This window comes from Pituophis catenifer, unplaced genomic scaffold (genome assembly GCF_029215685.1).
Source record: "Pituophis catenifer annectens isolate HBS135680 unplaced genomic scaffold, rPitCat1.0.hap2 SCAF_10, whole genome shotgun sequence".
NCBI classification, from domain to species: Eukaryota; Metazoa; Chordata; class Lepidosauria; order Squamata; family Colubridae; genus Pituophis; species Pituophis catenifer.
Genome location: NW_027256890.1, coordinates 26,307,804 through 26,324,703, shown reverse-complemented (window position 1 = coordinate 26,324,703; position 16,900 = coordinate 26,307,804). Strand labels below are relative to the sequence as shown.

Genomic DNA, 16,900 nt, shown 5'->3' with positions numbered 1-16,900 from the left:
TTCACTAGACTAGCCATGCCCAGTTCCTTCAACCGTTCTTCGTATGTTTTAGCCTCCAGCCCCCTAATCATCTTTGTTGCTCTTCTCTGCACTCTGGGACTAGAACTCACAGTCTCCTGGTGATTGGCCCCAAATTACCCAGGCATCTTTTGTGTCTAAGGTGGGACTAGAACTCACTATCTTCTGGTGATTGGCCCAAAGTCACCCAGCTGCCTTTCATGCCTAAAGTGGGACTAGAACTCACAGTCTCCTGGTGATTGGCCCCAAATTACCCAGGCATCTTTTGTGCCTAAGGCGGGACTAGAACTCACCATCTCCTGGTGATTGGCCCAAAGTCACCCAGCTGCCTTTCATGCCTAAAGTGGGACTAGAACTCACAGTCTCCTGGTGATGGGCCCCAAATCACCCAGGCATCTTTGGTGCCTAAGCCAAGACTAGAACTCACCATCTCCTGGTGATTGGCCCAAAGTCACCCAGCTGCCTTTCATGCCCAAGGGTGGGGTTAGAATTCACTCCTCCTTCACGACTCCTCCTAATTGGCGTACAGCTTTTGTGCCTAAATTGGGACTAGAACTCACAGCCTCTTGGTTTCTAGCCCAGTGCCTTCGCCACTAGACCAAACCGACGATTCATATGTCCATATATTTCTGAAAATGCATATTATGGATGCTTCAAAATGCGTACCTATATTGACTTTAGTGCATGTTGAATTTTTCCTCTCTTCCACAATGCATTTGTAAACATCACCTTTCCGATCACCTTCGGTTCCATCCCAAGGTGCACCCACCAACATCCTAATCGAGAGAAGCATCTGTGTTAGAAAGACTTCGTAAAATTAAACCTCATCCGAAAGTAGAAATAAAAAACCAACCTAAGTTTCTTTTTGCCTTTTCTCCCTCTCCTCTCTTCTCCTCTCTAAGACTTCTGCATTAATAACCTGTATATTATATATTGGGGTTATACCTCTGCTTTCTAGACTTCTCTCTGTAAATTTATTTGCCCATAAAAAGGGAAATGTTTACATACACGCTTGTATTTCTATTCTATCTAACTTCTAATTATATTTCTTCCATAATTTTAGCAAGGGGTTCTCTGCCTGGTTGCTGGGGTGGGCGTGGCCATGGTGGGCGTGGCCTAGTTGGCCTCCTGCACCATGGTGGGGGCAGGGTGGTGTTTTTGCCCTCCCCAGACTCCGGAGGCTTTCTTTGAGTCTCCGGAAGGGCGAAAATGGCCTCCCCAGGCTCTGGAGGCCCTCTGGAGGCCTTCCCGAACTACCAGTAGACCTATTTTTCGCCCTCCCCGAGCCTCCGCGCACGCCCTGCACTTACCCGCATCCAAAATAGGCCGTGTGGGGACTCCTGGGAGGGGAGGGGCGGGGGGGCTGCCAGAAATGGGATTTGGGGGTTCTCAGAACTGCACAGAATCTTAACTAGAGGTTCTCCCAAACTCTTGTGAACCCCCAGCAGCACAGCCCTGCCCCTATCCCGATTTCCCAGGGTCGGCAAGCGGAGGGGGGGGCTCTTAAATGAGCCATTGGTCACTCACGTAGATGTGCTTTATGTTGGCTTTTGGACCAGGCCGTGAGAATAAAAGAGAACAAAGTTTTTGAACAGCTTGATCCGTTTTTCATGTGTGCACAAGACGACCTCCCCCACATTCCTACAATTCGCCATACAAACATATTGTCTTTTCATTTGCAATTCTCCTGATTCTTCATGGCTGCCAAAATGTAACCCACATATTCCTCCTGGCTTCAAGTAACATGACGCATTTATCTTAGGGGAGAAAAAAGTATGTCTCGGTGAAAACTGTGGGGTTTTGTTGTTGTTGTTGTTTATTTGGATCTCTTTGGTTACAACTGCAACGTTTCTTTGCTTTCTAGGGCAGGGGTCCCCAACCTTGGCAATTTTAAGACTTGTGGACTTCAACTCCCAGAATTCCTCAGCCAGCTTTGCTAGACCACTGTTTCAGCTACTTTACGAGGTGTGGACTTCAACTCCCAGAATTCCGAAAGGCTGGCTGGGGAATTCTGGGAGTTGAAATCCACAAGCCTTAAAGTTGCCAAGGTTGGAGACCCCTGTTCTAGGCTGAGAAAAGAGGCAGAAACCCCTTTAATACCGCCCCACCCCAATAAATTCTAAGTGAACGAAGGAGGATTCAGAGATGGATTCTGAGCAGCTGGCACCATTATTTTTATCAGCGTAGCTGTGAAGTCATTTTATTTTGGTTTTACTACAGATAAATGTTGGAAATTCCCCCACTGAAATCATCTGATTGTCCTGAGTGCCTCAGTTTCCAACTGATTTTTCCTTTTTCCGGCCAAACTTTGGAAGTCAAAAAGGCACTGGCTTTTTACAAACACTTCTTTCAGGGTTGCAATCATCAAATATCCAGAGAGGCATTTCAATCAATCAAAACCAACCAGAATACAGCTGGAAGGGAACTTGGAGCTCAAGCAGGAGACCCTATACCATTTCAGATGGATGCTTGTCCAATCTCTTCTTAAAAACCTCCAGTGTTGGAGCACCCACAACTGCTGGTGGCCAGCTGTTCCACTGGTTAATTGTTCTTACTGTTATGAAGTTTCATCTTAATTCCAGGTTGCTTCTCTCCTTGATTAGTTTCCGTCCATTGTTTCATGTCTTGCCTTCTGGTGCTTTGGAAAATAAGCTGACCCTCTCTTCTTTGGGGCAGTAGCAATAACAATAGCTCTTAGACTTATATACTGCTTCACAGTACCTTTACAGCCCTCTCTAAGCGGTTTACAGAATCAGCCTCTTGCCCCCCAACAATCTGGGTCCTCATTTTACCCACCTTGGAAGGACGGAAGGCTGAGTCAACCTTGAGCCTGGTGAGATTCGAACTGCCAAATTGCAAGAAGCCAGCAGTCAGCAGAAGTTAGCCTGCAGTACTGCACTCTAACCACTATGCCACCACAGCTCATATTGTGGTGGAATATACTGGAAGACTGCTGTCATGTCACCCCTAGTCCTTCTTTTCTCTAGACTGGTCAAACTCAAATCTTGCAACCATTCTTCGTATGTTTTGGTCTCCAGGCCTTTGATCATCTTAGTTGCTCTTCTCCGTACTTTTTTCAAAGTCTCAACGTTATTTTTTTTGCCATGGGGTGACCAAAACTGGATGCAGTATTCCACTTACTAAGAATTTATAAAGCGATACTAATACTTCACGTGATTTTCAGGTTTTGTCCATCTCTTCATCCAAAATCAGGCCTGATTTGAGGACACCAAACAATTAACTAAACAAAAGAATAAAGAGTTGGGGACTTTTAACTGGAGCGGAAGTATACAGGTAGTCAGTCCTTGACTTCCAATAAACTCTTTTAGTGACCGTTCGAAGCTACGACGACACTGTAAAAAGTGACAGGACCATTTTTTCAACCTCAACAACATCCCCATGGTCACGTGATGAAAATTCAGAAGCTTGGCAACTGACTCATGTTTATGACAGAAGTCAATGGGTCAGCCAGATTCACTTAACAACCATGCTGCTAGCTTAAAAACTGCAGTGATTCATGGCAAGGGAGTTCGTAAAATGGGGCAAAACTCCCATCACAAATGTTTCACTTAGCAGCAGAAATGTTGGGCTCAATTGTTGGTCCTAAATTGAGGACTACCTGCCCTGGAAAATTACAATAAATTGGCAATCCCATCACTGGAGGCTTTCAAGAAGAGATTGGACTGCCCTTTGTCAGAAATGGTGTAGGGTCTCCTGCTTGGGGCGGGGGGTTGGATTAGATGACCTCCAAGGTCCCTTCCAACTCTGTTAATCTTTAAGATCCATAAGACAATGATTTCAATAGTGAAATCCAATTTTTTTTACTACCGGTTCTGTGGGCGTGCCTTGGTGGGCGTGGTGTGCCTTGGTGGACGTGGCAGGGGAAGGATACTGCAAATATCCATTCCTACCCAACTCCAGGGGAAGGATACTGCAAAATACCCATTCCCTCCCCACTCCAGGGGAAGGATACTGCAAAATACCCATTCCCACTCCACTCCAGTGAAAGGATACTGCAAAGTCCCCATTCCCTCCCCACTCCTGGGGGAAGGATACTGCAAAATGCCCATTCCCTCCCCACTTAGGGACCAGCCAGAGGTGGTATTTGCCGGTTCTCTGAACTGCTCAAAATTTCTGCTACCGGTTCTCCAGAACCTGTCAGAACCTGCTGGGTTTCACCCCTGAATGATTTCCTATTACAAACAATCATCAGCCACGAGGATACTTCGGGGTTTTTTCCTCATCAGCTGGTCACTATATTTCCATTTTCTTCCTCTGCAGGATCCCATCTTCAAGCTGTACACCAGGTTCCCGCCAGCTTGTTCTATGTGACTCATCTCATTTCCTGCCCCATCTGCGGAACCCATCTCAAAAAACTTGGGGCTTTTTGCCACAGTGGGACAACTGCCCAAATTGCCTTCTCACTCTCAGGGCCTCCAAGCGTATATTTCCTGCTCTGGATTGATCTTTGGACCCAAATCACAGGTTGGCAGTAGTTGCTGTGTTCTCCCACCTGCGTTCATCCCTAATTTATTTCCAGAGGGAAGTCTGCCAGTTGGTTCTGTTGTACTTTATGAAATGTTTCCCAAAACAGTTGATGTTTGACTGGAGGAAATCCGCAAGACAAGTCAAGAATGTCCTTAATGCAGGGGTGAAATCCAGCAGGTTCTGACAGGTTCTGGCGAACCGGTAGTGAACATTTTGAGCAGTTTGGAGAACCGGCAAATACCAGCTTTGGCTGGCCCCAGAGTGGGGTGGGAATGGAGATTTTGCAATATCCTTCCCCTGGAGTGGGGAGGGAATGGGGATTTTCCAGTATCCTCCCCCTGGAGTGGGGAGGGAATGGGGATTTTGCAGTAACCTTCCCCCTGGAGTGGGGAGGGAATGGGGATTTTGCAGTGTCCTTCCCCTGGAGTGGAGAGGAAATGGGGATTTTGCAGTATCCTTCCCCTGGAGTGGGGAGGGAATGGGGATTTTGCAGTTACCTTCCCCTGCCATGCCCACCAAGCCACGCCTGCCATGCCACACCACACCCACCAAGCCACGCCCACAGAACCAGTAGTAAAAAAAATTGGATTTCACCACTGCCTTAATCATTCAAAAAAGCAGAACTGAAGGTTGTTGAATGACCCAAAATTGAATGGCAGGAAAATCCAAGTGCGCTTTCAAACTTTGTGATAAAGAGGTACTCCGATCAACAACCAAAAGAGTAAAAAAAAAAGGAGCCACAAAACAGCTGTAGGGACTCACCATTTTTGCCCTTGGGCTGTGAACTGCAGGACTTTGTAGCCGAACTGAGTTTCCCGTGGCCCACGAAAGATTTGAGGTCTTCTCACATCAATGTTAAAGGGGATGATCCGGCCTTGAGGGAAGGAAGAAGACAAGAGATTTGGAGACCTTGCCGTTTTCTTTTTCCTTTCACGCACAAGAGGAGGCACTTATTCAGACAATCGGCTTTACTGGGGTCATTGGAAGGGAAGGCATTTACGCATGGTTTCTTTCTGCAATGTGTAAAGCGGGTAGGTCAAGTTTAGCAGATTCCCAAAAGCTAAGTGGGAGGACTGGGTTAGTTCCTGAATCTGGGCTAGGAGGAGAAGTGAAAGAAAATACTGTGGAAGAAGAAGAAAATGGCAGAGATACGTCCATGAAGGAACCAGGATGCAAACTTATTAAAAATTTTATTTTCCTGAACCCAAACACTTCTGGGTGAGCTTCTCTCTCTCTCTCCCCTCTGTCTCTCCCTCTCTTCCCCTCTTCTCCTCTTTTTCTATCTCTCTCTCTCTCTCCCTCTTTCCCCTGTCTTTCTCTTTCCCTTTCTCTCTCTCCTCACTCTCTCCCCTCTCTTTCTCTCTCTTTCTCTCTTTCTTTCTCTTTCTCTCTCCCTTTCCCTTTCTTTCTCTCCCTCTCTTCTCTCTCTTTCTTTCTCTCTCCTCTCTCCCTCTTTTCCCCCTTTCTTACTCTTTTTCTGTCTCTTTCTTTCTCCCCCTCCCTTTCCCTCCCTCTCTCCCTCTTTCTCATCTCTCTCTCTCTCTTCCCCATCTTTTTCTCTCTTTGTCTCTTTCTTTCTCTCCCTTTCTCTTTCTTTCTCTCCCTCTCTCTTTTTCTTTCTCTCCCACTCTCTTTCTTTCTCTCTCTCTTTCATACACACACACAAAATTTAAATTGCAAGTGTCTCCTATAGGGGCACTTTTAGCTCATACAGGTAGCCCTCAACTTACAACTACAATTGAGCCCAACTTTTCTGTTTTCAGTGAGACATATTTGTTAATTGAATTTTGCCCCATTTTACGACCCCTCTTGCCACAGTTGTTAAAAGAGATTCGCTGCAGTTGTTAAGTGAAGCGAGTCTGGCTTCCCCATTGACTTTGCTTGTCAGAAGGTTACCAAAGGGAATCACATGAGCCCAGGCCATGGCAACCGTCATAACTATGAATCAGTTGCCAAGCTTCTGAATCTTGACCACGGGGGATGCTGCATGGTTGTAAGTGTGAAAAACGGTCCTGAGTCATTTTTTTCAGTGTCGTAACTTCAAAGAGTCATTAAACAAACTGTTGTAAGTCGAGGACTACCTGTACTTCACTTTGAGCATCACCAGGCTATGCTCAAAATGTACAACCCTCAACAAATAGACAAACAGAACAAATCACTCGAGAGACATACATGCAACAGGGGTGTAAACTTCCCCTAGTCTCTCTGTAGGATCCTTTGTTGGCCAATAGCAATAGCGTTTAGACTTATATAGCGCTTCACAGTGCCTCACAGCCTTCTCTAAACTGTTGACAGAGTTATCCTATTGCCCCCAACAATCTGGGTTCTCATTTTACCGACTTCAGAAGGCTGATGGAAAGCTGAGTCAATCTTGAGCCGGTCAAGATCGAACTCCTGGCAATGGGCAGAGTTAGCTTGCAATACTGCCTTCTGACCACTGCGCCACCACAGCTTTTAACAAGCCCTTGTTTTGCTACAGGAGTGAAGCTTTTTTTGCTCACATTAAAATTCAGACCCTTCCATTGTTCAACCAATCAACCACTCTCAACCATGGTTAAACCCTTCAGGAGAAATGTCCAATTCCACCTTTATTATATATTGCCTCCAAATCTGGGCTGTTTGGGGTTAATTCAGCCAAAAGGATTAGAAAGCAGGTGGAACCCATGGTATGCAACCAGCAGTTTATCTTGGCTCCTCTGATCTGCTCATTTAGGAGAGACTGAGAAATGCTGCCCAGGATTAAAAGTACCGTACGTATGAAATACTACAGTAGTGGCCAAAATTGTGGAAACCTTTTGGGAAAAGTGTATTTTTGAAGTTGGATGGCTAATAACACCACTTTTTTTTTCTTTGGAGTTTCAAAATAATCCTATTCCACTGCTGGAATGGCCTGGGAATAGCCCAGACCTTCACCCAATTGAAACTCTATGGAGCTGACTAAAGAAACTTGTTAGTCAAAAGCGACCCAGCAATAAAACCCAGTTAATAGAAGCCATCATTCAATCTTGGTTTCACATGATAACAGCTGCAGAACTAAAAGACTTGGTTCACTCCATGGGAAGACATTGTGAGGCCATCATTCATGCTAAAGGTTACCCAACTAAGGATTAACTGACATGGTGATAGTTTTTTTTTTTTTTTTTTATTGCAAAAGTTTTACAATTAGATTTTCACCCCTTTTTTCACCCCCCCACCTCCCTCCCCAAACCCTCCCTAACCCTCCCTAACCCTCCCCCCCCCAGACTTCCCTATTATATACTCATAACTAATAACACTAGTAAACAAGCTTAAACCCATCCCTCCCCCTGTATAATTTTTCCTCTTTATCTCTTTACATTAAAATATTTCTAATACATTAAAATATTTCTAATACATTATTTTCAAATAAAAGCTATTTGATACTTTCTAGTTTGGTATTTGTTCTGAACATATTCTATCCACCTTTTCCATTCCCATTCATAAGTCTCTTGTGAACAGTCTTTTAAATATGCTGAAATCTTCGCCATCTCAGCAAAACTGGCCATCTTCAAAGTCCATTCCTCGATAGTGGGTAAAGCTTCATTCTTCCAATATTTACCTATCAACAATCTTGCTGCTGTTATCATATACAATATCAGTTTTATCTCACCCCGTGTAAAACCCTTAACTATACCCAATAAAAACAACTGTGGAGAAAATTGAATTTTTTTCCTCAAAACATTCTGCATGACCCACCAAATTTTTATCCAAAAAGCCTTAACTTTCCTACAGGTCCACCAAACATGATAATACGTAGCATCCAAACATTCGCATCTCCAACATTTTGGCTGAACATTAGGGTACATACATGACAACTTTTTAGGATCTAAATGCCATCTATAAAACATTTTATAAAAATTTTCTCTCAGGTTTTGCGACTGTGTAAATTTAACATTCTGAACCCAAATTTTTTCCCATGTTTCCAGCATCACTGGTTCTTCAAAATTCTGTGCCCACTTAATCATACAGTCTTTAACTAATTCAGTTTCTGAATCTCTTTCTAGCAAAACATTATAAAGCCTTTTAATATGCATTGGACCTTTCTCTCTTATATGTCTAACCAATTCTTCCTCATGCAACATAATACCAGTTTTTTGGTCCTCTTTCCATCTCAGTTGTAATTGATTATATTGTAACCAAGTTAGATTAAGCCCTTCATCCAACAGTGTCTGTAATGTCTTCAGCTGCCATCTGCCCGCATCTGTAAAAAGAACCTCTTTGTATAAAAACCCCCCGAGTGACATTATATTTGTATTCCACAAAGTATGACCAAGATCCAGCCATAGCGGTATTTTATAATCCCATTTGGACATGGTGATAGTTTTTGTATCTCTCATTTTTTCTACGCGTTTCCCTTTTCTTCTTTATATTGTAACTGCTATTCTAATAGCAAATCCTTCTAAAAGTTATTGCATTACATTTTTGATTAAATTATCTTTCCATTGATATATAATTTTATGGTACTACTCAAAATGAAAAGTGGTGCTATTAGCTAGTTTTAGAAAATACACTCTGTCTCTCTCTGTCTTTCTCTCTCTCTCTCTCTCTCTGTCCCCCCCCGTGTCCCTCTCTCTCTCTGTCCCCCTCTCTTTTTCTATCTCTCTCTGTCTCTCTCTCCATCTCCATCTCTTTCTCTCTTTCTGTTTCTCTCTCTCTCTCTCTCTCTCTCTGTGTCTTTTTCATAAAAGCATTTGAGGCAATCTCCGATTGAGCTCATCCACAGCTCGTTTCCTCAACAACAGCTCAGTGTCTGGAAAAGAGCACACCGTTTTAAGGCTCCTGCAGAAGAATGTGTAAGGAAAGGGTGTAGCCCTCCCCTCCGCATAATGCCACCTCTGTCCTCAGCGCCACAGTCTCCAAACTCCAGAGAAAAACAAGGGAAGTGAGCTAGAAGGGAGGTGGGTTGCGGCTTGAAAAATCTAAATTTTACATATAAATAGTGGGTGATTCTTGTATATGTACCCAGGACAGGCCTACTTTCATTTGAACTTCCACCACAAGCCTGAGCTTTGTAAGGAATGTGTCTCATTGAACATATCTTCACTGTCGGGAAGAAATCTTTGGCTGCCTTAAGCACACAGTCTGAAAACAACTTTCCTGAGCTGTGAAGTTGAATGAAACCAAAAAAAAATCTTGCATGTCTGTTTGTCTCGGTTAAATACAGGTAGTCCTTGACTTACATTCAGTTCATTTAGTGACTGTTCAAAGTTACAACGGCACTGAAAAAAAGTGACTTATGGCCGTTTTTTCCCCACACTTATGACCATCGCAGCATCCACATGCTCACGGGATTTATATTAGGATGTTTGACAACTGATTCACATTTATGACGGTTGCAGTGTCGTGGGGTCGTGTGATCCCCTTTTGCAACCTAGGCTGGACTAGAAGACCTCCAAGGTCCCTTCCAGCACTATTTCTACTTCTATTTCTATTATTTCTATTTCTATTCTATATATTCTCCTATTCCATTCAATATATTATTCTCTTCTCTTTCTATTTCTCTTCCTATTTCTCTTTCTCTTTCTATTCTATATATTCTCCTATTCTATTCAAGATCCCTGACCTACGCGCCTTTCGCCGTGCCCTCAAGACCTTATTGTTCCAACAAGCTGGGCTGGCCTAAACATGAATTTTAATGGTTGTTTTAGTTTTTTAATAAGACTGGGACCAAATTATTTAATATATTTTTAAATTGCTTTTAAATTTTTTGTATATATGTGTTTTAATGTTGGCTGTGCACCGCCCTGAGTCCTTCAGGAAAAAAGCGGTATAAAAATTTAAATAATAAATAAATAAATAAATAAATAAATAAATAAATAAATAAATAAATAAATTGTTCTCTTCTCTTCCTATTTCTATTTCTTTTTCTACTTCTTCTAATTCTACTTCTATTTCTATTATTTCTATTTCTATTATTTCTATTTATTTCTATTTCTATTATTTCTATTTCTATTTCTATTATTTCTATTTCTATTATTTTTATTTCTATTCAATATATTGTTCTCTTCTCTTCCTATTTCTCTTCCTATTTCTATTTCTACTTCTTCTAATTCTAATTCTAATTCTACTTCTATTTCTATTATTTCTATTTCTATTCTTACCTTCTGACAAGCAAAGTCAATGGGGAAGCCAGATTCATTTAACAGCCGTGTTACTAACGTTAACAACTGCAGTGATTCACTAACCACCTGTGGCAAGAAAGGATGTAAAATGGGGCAAAATTCAAAATGAACCACTGTCTCGCTTAGCAACAGAAATTTTGGCCTCAATTGTGGTCGTATGTTGAGGACTATCTGTAGAACCTCATCCTGTTCCATCTCAGGTGAGCATCTCAGAAGGCACCGGGGGGGGGGAGGAGTCACCAGGAGGAACTGCTGCCCAAATTCAGCACATGAAGCTCCTTGCCTAATAGGGCACCAGGTTTAACAGAGTTGGAAGGGACCTTGTAGGTCATCTAGTCCAACCCACCCACCCCCGATATTGTATTGAATACTTACAATATCATCATGAGAAACAGGCTGCCTTAATATTTTTAGATGATTTAGATGTTTAAGGTGCTGGAAGAAATGGACTTTGGCATGAACTTTATCAAAGAAATTAAACCGATCTTACACATCCCAGAATGCAAAAAATTGTTATAAATGGTCACGTAACTAACTCAAGTGAAATGCTTGGGGGGGAAAAAACGCTTTGGATTTCGGGAGGTACCACAAATCTGGTGTTTGTTTTCTTTCTACAAGAGTAGAGCCATGCCAAACCTTTGGGCACAATTCCCAGCAGGAGGAATGCTGGGATCTGTACTTCACCAACATTTGGAGGGCCAAATAATTCTACATCTCTGCCCCAAGATGAGCTCTGAAAATCTTGACCCTGAAATCTTGCTGGGAGATCAGTGGGTCATCATGTCTCCTCCTATACTCCTCACTTAACCCAAAGGAAGCATGTGGGCTGTAGGCTTTCACAGCCATCCAGACGAAAGTTCAGCCATTTTGTCTGCCGCCCAGTGAGCCACGCGACCTCAGCCCCAACTGGGGACTTTTCCTGAACCCCATCCTCATGGGGCCAGCTCTGAAAGGGCAACACCTAAACCTTTCCTATTTTATTTTATTTTATTTTATTTTATTTTATTTTATTTTATTTTATTTTATTTTATTTTATTTTATTTTATTATTTTATTTTATTATTTTATTTTATTTTATTTTATTTTTTTATTTTATTTTATTATTTTATTTTATTTTATTTTATTTTATTTTATATTTTATTTTATTTTATTTATTTTATTTTATTATTTTATTTTATTTTATTATTTTATTTATTTTATTTTATTTTATTTTATTATTTTATTTTATTTTATTTTATTATTTTATTTTAATATTTATATTTATATTTATATTAGTTTTAGTTTTAGTTTTAGTTTTAGTTTTAGATTTATTTATTTATTTATTTATTTATTTATTTATTTATTTATTTATTTATTTATTTATTTATTTATTATCAGTTTTGGACCACACATCTCCCTCAGAAAGAATCTGATCCTCAAGTGGCCAGCTCTGAAGAAGCAACGCCTAAAATTTTGCTATTTATTTTTATTTACCATAATTTGTTTTTTAATTTTATTTATTTTTTAAAAAATTTTATTTAATTTTTAATTTTTTGTTTGTTTGTCTGTTTGTTTACCACAGTTTTCAACCACCCATCTCTCTCAGAGAGAACCCAATTCTCAAGTGGCCAGCTCTGAAAGAGGAACACCTAAATTTTTGCTATTTATTTATTTTTAAATTTTATTTGTTTGTTTGTTTTATTTACCAGTTTTGAACCACCCGTTTCCCTCAGAGAGAACCCGATCCTCAAGTGGCCAACTCTGAAAGAGCAACACCTCAACTTTTGCTATTTAATTATTTAATTTATTTTTAAATTTTTATTTATTCATTTATTTACCAGACTTTTGAACCACCCATCTCCCTCAGAGAAAACTCGATCCTCCAGGAGCCAGCTCTGAAAGAGCAACACCTAAAACCTTTGCTATTTATTTTATTTATTAATCATTTGTTTGTTTGTTTATCATAGTTTTCAACCACCCATTTATCTCAGAGAGAACCTAATCCCTCAACTGGCCAGCTCTGCCTTGTTTATTTGTTTGTTTATTTGTTTATTTATCACATCTTCCCTGCCTGACCAGGAAGCCGGGGGGAGAGGGGAGCTGATGAAACCTCTTGACTGACAGGGAAACTTTTTCCCCTTCTTGGGGTGAGAATTTTAATATCCAAATATATTTTATTCTTTCTACTGTTTCCATCTTCCCTTAAAACATTAGCAGAATCCACAATGGACTGAGAATCAGTGTCTCCACTAGATAATTGACAGCCAAGCAAGCTGTAACTAGCAAGTTGATCAAGTAAAATTAGCAAACTTCCTCAAATAAATTACCTGGACCCAATCCGCATATCAAAGGATACGGTCTGCAAACACAAACAGACCTAATTAAAATGAGCAAACTTCCTCCAATAAGTTACCTGGGCCTAATCCGCATATCAAAGGATACGGTCTGCAAACACAAACAGACCTAATTAAAATTAGCAAACTTCCTCCAATAAGTTACCTGGGCCTAATCCGCATATCAAAGGATACGGTCTGCAAACACAAACAGACCTAATTAAATTAAATCTCCCAGAGGAGCCGCATGAACACAAGAATAAACATACCTACACACACACATACACACACACACCTCAAGTGTCACCCCAGAACCAGTACATCGACACTTCCATATCCCGGACAAGCTCCCCCTATAAAAATCTGCTGCCGTACCCCAATTTCTCTGCAGCCTGCCCCTAAAGGCAAACTCTCTTGCTTGAAGGAATAAATATTTCTTCTTTCCTCATTTTTGAGGGAAACCTCATTTTTTATTTATTCTTGCGCAGCTCCAGCTCGAGTTGGAACCCACAAATTATTCTTCTGACATTGGAATCGCAGTGTTGATTCTTCTTTTGCAGTTAAAATCTAACCTTGGTGCACTTTTTTTATAGACCACATCAGAGGTGGTATTCAGCCAGTTCGTACTGGTTCGAGCAAACTGGTAGCGCCCACAGCCCACCTGGCCAGATGTAATGCCATCCTATTTAGCCACATTTTTGAGGCCAGGCGCATGCACGGAAGGTGCACCTGCGCACGAAGGAAGCGTGTGCGCGACGAACCGATGGTAAGCACAGGGGTGGGCTGTGCATGCACACATGTGCGTTTGGCATGCACTGTGCATGCGCAGGCAGCGAACCGTGGAGGATTTTGCCACTGACTACATGTATTGTGCAGAGATGTCCATGGATCTATGCGCATGTTTTATATCATACCTGGGGATTTTGCAGCCCGCAAGCCGCATCCGGCCCTTTGGCTGCCTCTATGCGACCCATATGACCCATATTTTGAAATCAAAAATAAATGAGCGTACCCTATCCATGCAGTACAACTGCATTGCTTTTATTTTGAAGAAAACTGCTATTTCCCCCCGCCCCCCAACTTACTTCTGTGCGTGTGTGCCTATGCACCTTCACGGTGCAATTTCATGCTTTTTTTTATAAAGCAATAAAATTAATGTGGAGCAGAATTAAGACCGGCCCTCCGCAACAGTCCTAGTCTCTCATGTGGCCTCTCGGGGAAATTAACTGCCTTCTCCCCGCTTTATACAATAATGCTTTCAGAAGCGCTCCACGGAAATAAGGATTTTTGTGTTGCTTTCCCCAGAAAGAAAGAAAATAAAGATTCCTTCCAAAGCTAACCACAGAGAGCTATTAAGTATACGGCCACTGCTGTTCGCTTTGCATATCCCGTGATGGTTTTCCCACAAACAGCCCAAAGTACTGATTTTCTCTGCAGTGGGTGCAGCAAAGGGACTGAAATGTTGGCGAAGGAAGCGAAGCCCCAGTTTAATTTAGGAAACCCATTTCAAAGGGAGCAGCCCACTGACCGTTTGTGTCCACGTTCAGCTGCAGAGAGCCCAAGAGGGCTAACCATGGGCTGCATCCACCCAACGCACTAAGCCGCAACAACTCAGCAACTTAAGAAGATATATCTGCGCCCATTGGTCTTTTACGGACTTAGTTAAGAGATTACCTGCTACCTGGATATGAGCCAGCCATGTGCAGCAGCAGCCAAAAAAGCTAATGAAATCCTGGGTTGAATAAACAGAAGGATAGATCACGTGAAGTTTTAGTACCGCTTTATAAAACCCTAGTTAACACCCCACCTGGAATACTGCAACCAATTTTGGTCACCATACTGCAAAGAATGGGTAAACAGAATGAGTAAATATCAGCTGGCAACAGGAAGGGAAACCGGCAAAATGGCACGGCAGCCAAAGACAGATGCACATTCCAGACTTATCTCTCTCAAGGCTGTATCCCAGGGTTACCCAAAGCGGCTGGGGGGAGTGACCTCTACAACCCACGAAATTGCTCTGTTAGCGAATGTGATTGATGACACACCCTGGGGGGAGGGGGGAAAACAGGGTCATAATTGGGGCATAAATTACGTAGGGTCAAAGCTGGCTTCAGTTGGGAACATGCAGACATGAAGCTGCTAATAAATAACTGGATTTCTTTTGACGCTTGGCTCGAGGCTCATGATTTAATTAGGGCGTCGGTCGGAACCCTGACACAAGGGAGTTTTGCCCCATTTTAGGACCCCATTTCTTGCCACGGTTGTTAAGTGAATCCCTGCCGTTGATAAGTTAGTAACCCGGTTGTTAAGTGACTCTGGCTTCCCTATGCTGGTCAGAAAGTTGCAAAAGGGGATGACATGGCCCAGGGACACTGCAACGGTCATAAGTACGTGCCAGTTGCCAAGCGTCTGAATTTTGTGTGATTGTGGGGATGCTACAAAGGTGATCACTGTGAAAAATGGTCCTCTACGTCACTTTTTTCCACTGATGTTGTAACTTTGAATGGTCACAAAACCAACTGTTGTACGTCGAAAACTCAGGCTGTTTTCAGCACAATGATGCACCTCAGAGGGACGGAAGATCTCGCCCGTCCCTCCCCAGAATCATTCCCAGAGTGTCTTGTTGCTTTTGCCTTGAGGCTCCACATTGTTTGATCAGGCTTTGTGAATAGAAAGACGATTTGGCTGCATTCATTCATGCATATATTCTGAATAAAACTGTAACTCAGCGTAAACCCTCCTCCCCAACTCTCCCCAAACAGGAGGGAAAAAGCAGCCAAAATCTGTTTGACAAACATGGCTGCAAATGAGATATGTGGTCATTGTTTATAGACATTCAAGGACCACGCTAACTATTGGGGGATGAGGCAGTGGTCAGAGAACTCATGATAGTAGCCACAATTGCATGAAGGCAGCCTCCTCCTCCCCCCTTCTCCTCCTTCTCTTCTTCTCCTACTCCTTTTCCTCCCCTCATCTCCTCCTCCTTCACTTCATCTGCTCCTCCTATTCTTCTCCACCTCTCCTCCTCCTCCCCATCCTCCTATTATTATCCTCCTCATTTTCCTCTTCTCCTCCACCCCTTCCTCCTATTTTACTTCTCCCTCTCTTCTCCTCCTTTCTTTCTCCTCCTCTTCCTCTCCTGTCACCTCCCCCTCCTCTTATTCTCCTCCCCCTCCCTTCCCCTCCTATTCTTATTCTCATCTTCCTCTTCTCCTCCACCCTTTCCTCCTATTTTTCTTCTCCTCCTTTTCCTCTTCTCTTCTTCTCCTTTTCTCCTCCTCCTCCTTTTATTTTTCCTACTCTTCCTCCTTCTTTTTTCTTTCTCATCTTCCTCTTCTCCTCCTAATCCTCCTCCCCTCGTCTCCTCCTCCTTCACTTCATCTGCTCCTCCTATTCTTCTCCAGCTCTCCTCCTCCTCCTCCCCATCCTCCTATTGTTATCCTCTTCCTTATTTTCCTCTTCTCCTCCACCCCTTCCTCCTCCTATTTTACTTCTCCTTCTCTTCTCTTCCTCTTTTCTTTCTCCTCCTCTTCCTCTCCTCTTGTCACTTCCCCCTCCTTATTCTCCTCCCCCTCCCCTCCCCTCCCATTCTTATTCTCATCTTCCTCCTCCTCTTCTCCTCCACCCTTTTCTATTTTTCTTTTCCTCCTCTTCCTCTTCCTCTTCTCCTCCCCCTCCTCTCCTTTTCTCCTCCTCCTCCTTTCACTTTTCCTACTCTTCCTCCTCCTCTTCTCCCCTACCTCCTACGCACTCTTGGCTAGGCAACCATATCACACATCCATCTAGTTTATAGATCAGCCATTAGCTTCTTCCTGGACATTTTCTTTGATTTCCTGGTGTGGACTCCAGCTCTCACCCTGCCAAGCTTTTGGGGTTCATTTTTCTTTTTAAAAAACCCCCACAATTTTGAAGATGCATTATCAGAGATTTAATGCACGCGTTT

The 16,900-nt window shown here is 42.4% G+C and overlaps 1 protein-coding gene across 1 annotated transcript in view; it reads right to left on the bottom strand.

The window, feature by feature from the left end:
* ITGA10 (integrin subunit alpha 10) overlaps nucleotides 1–11,492 on the bottom strand; it is a 65,464-nt gene extending 53,972 nt beyond the window's left edge. Inside the window, exons 1-3 of the mRNA XM_070951505.1 lie at nucleotides 11,450–11,492; nucleotides 5,269–5,380; nucleotides 685–794 (exon numbers count right to left, since the gene is read on the bottom strand). Of these exons, the coding sequence (XP_070807606.1) occupies nucleotides 685–794; nucleotides 5,269–5,380; nucleotides 11,450–11,492 (265 nt within the window). The remainder of the gene's footprint in view (nucleotides 1–684; nucleotides 795–5,268; nucleotides 5,381–11,449) is intronic.
* Nucleotides 11,493–16,900: the final 5,408 nt, after the last annotated feature.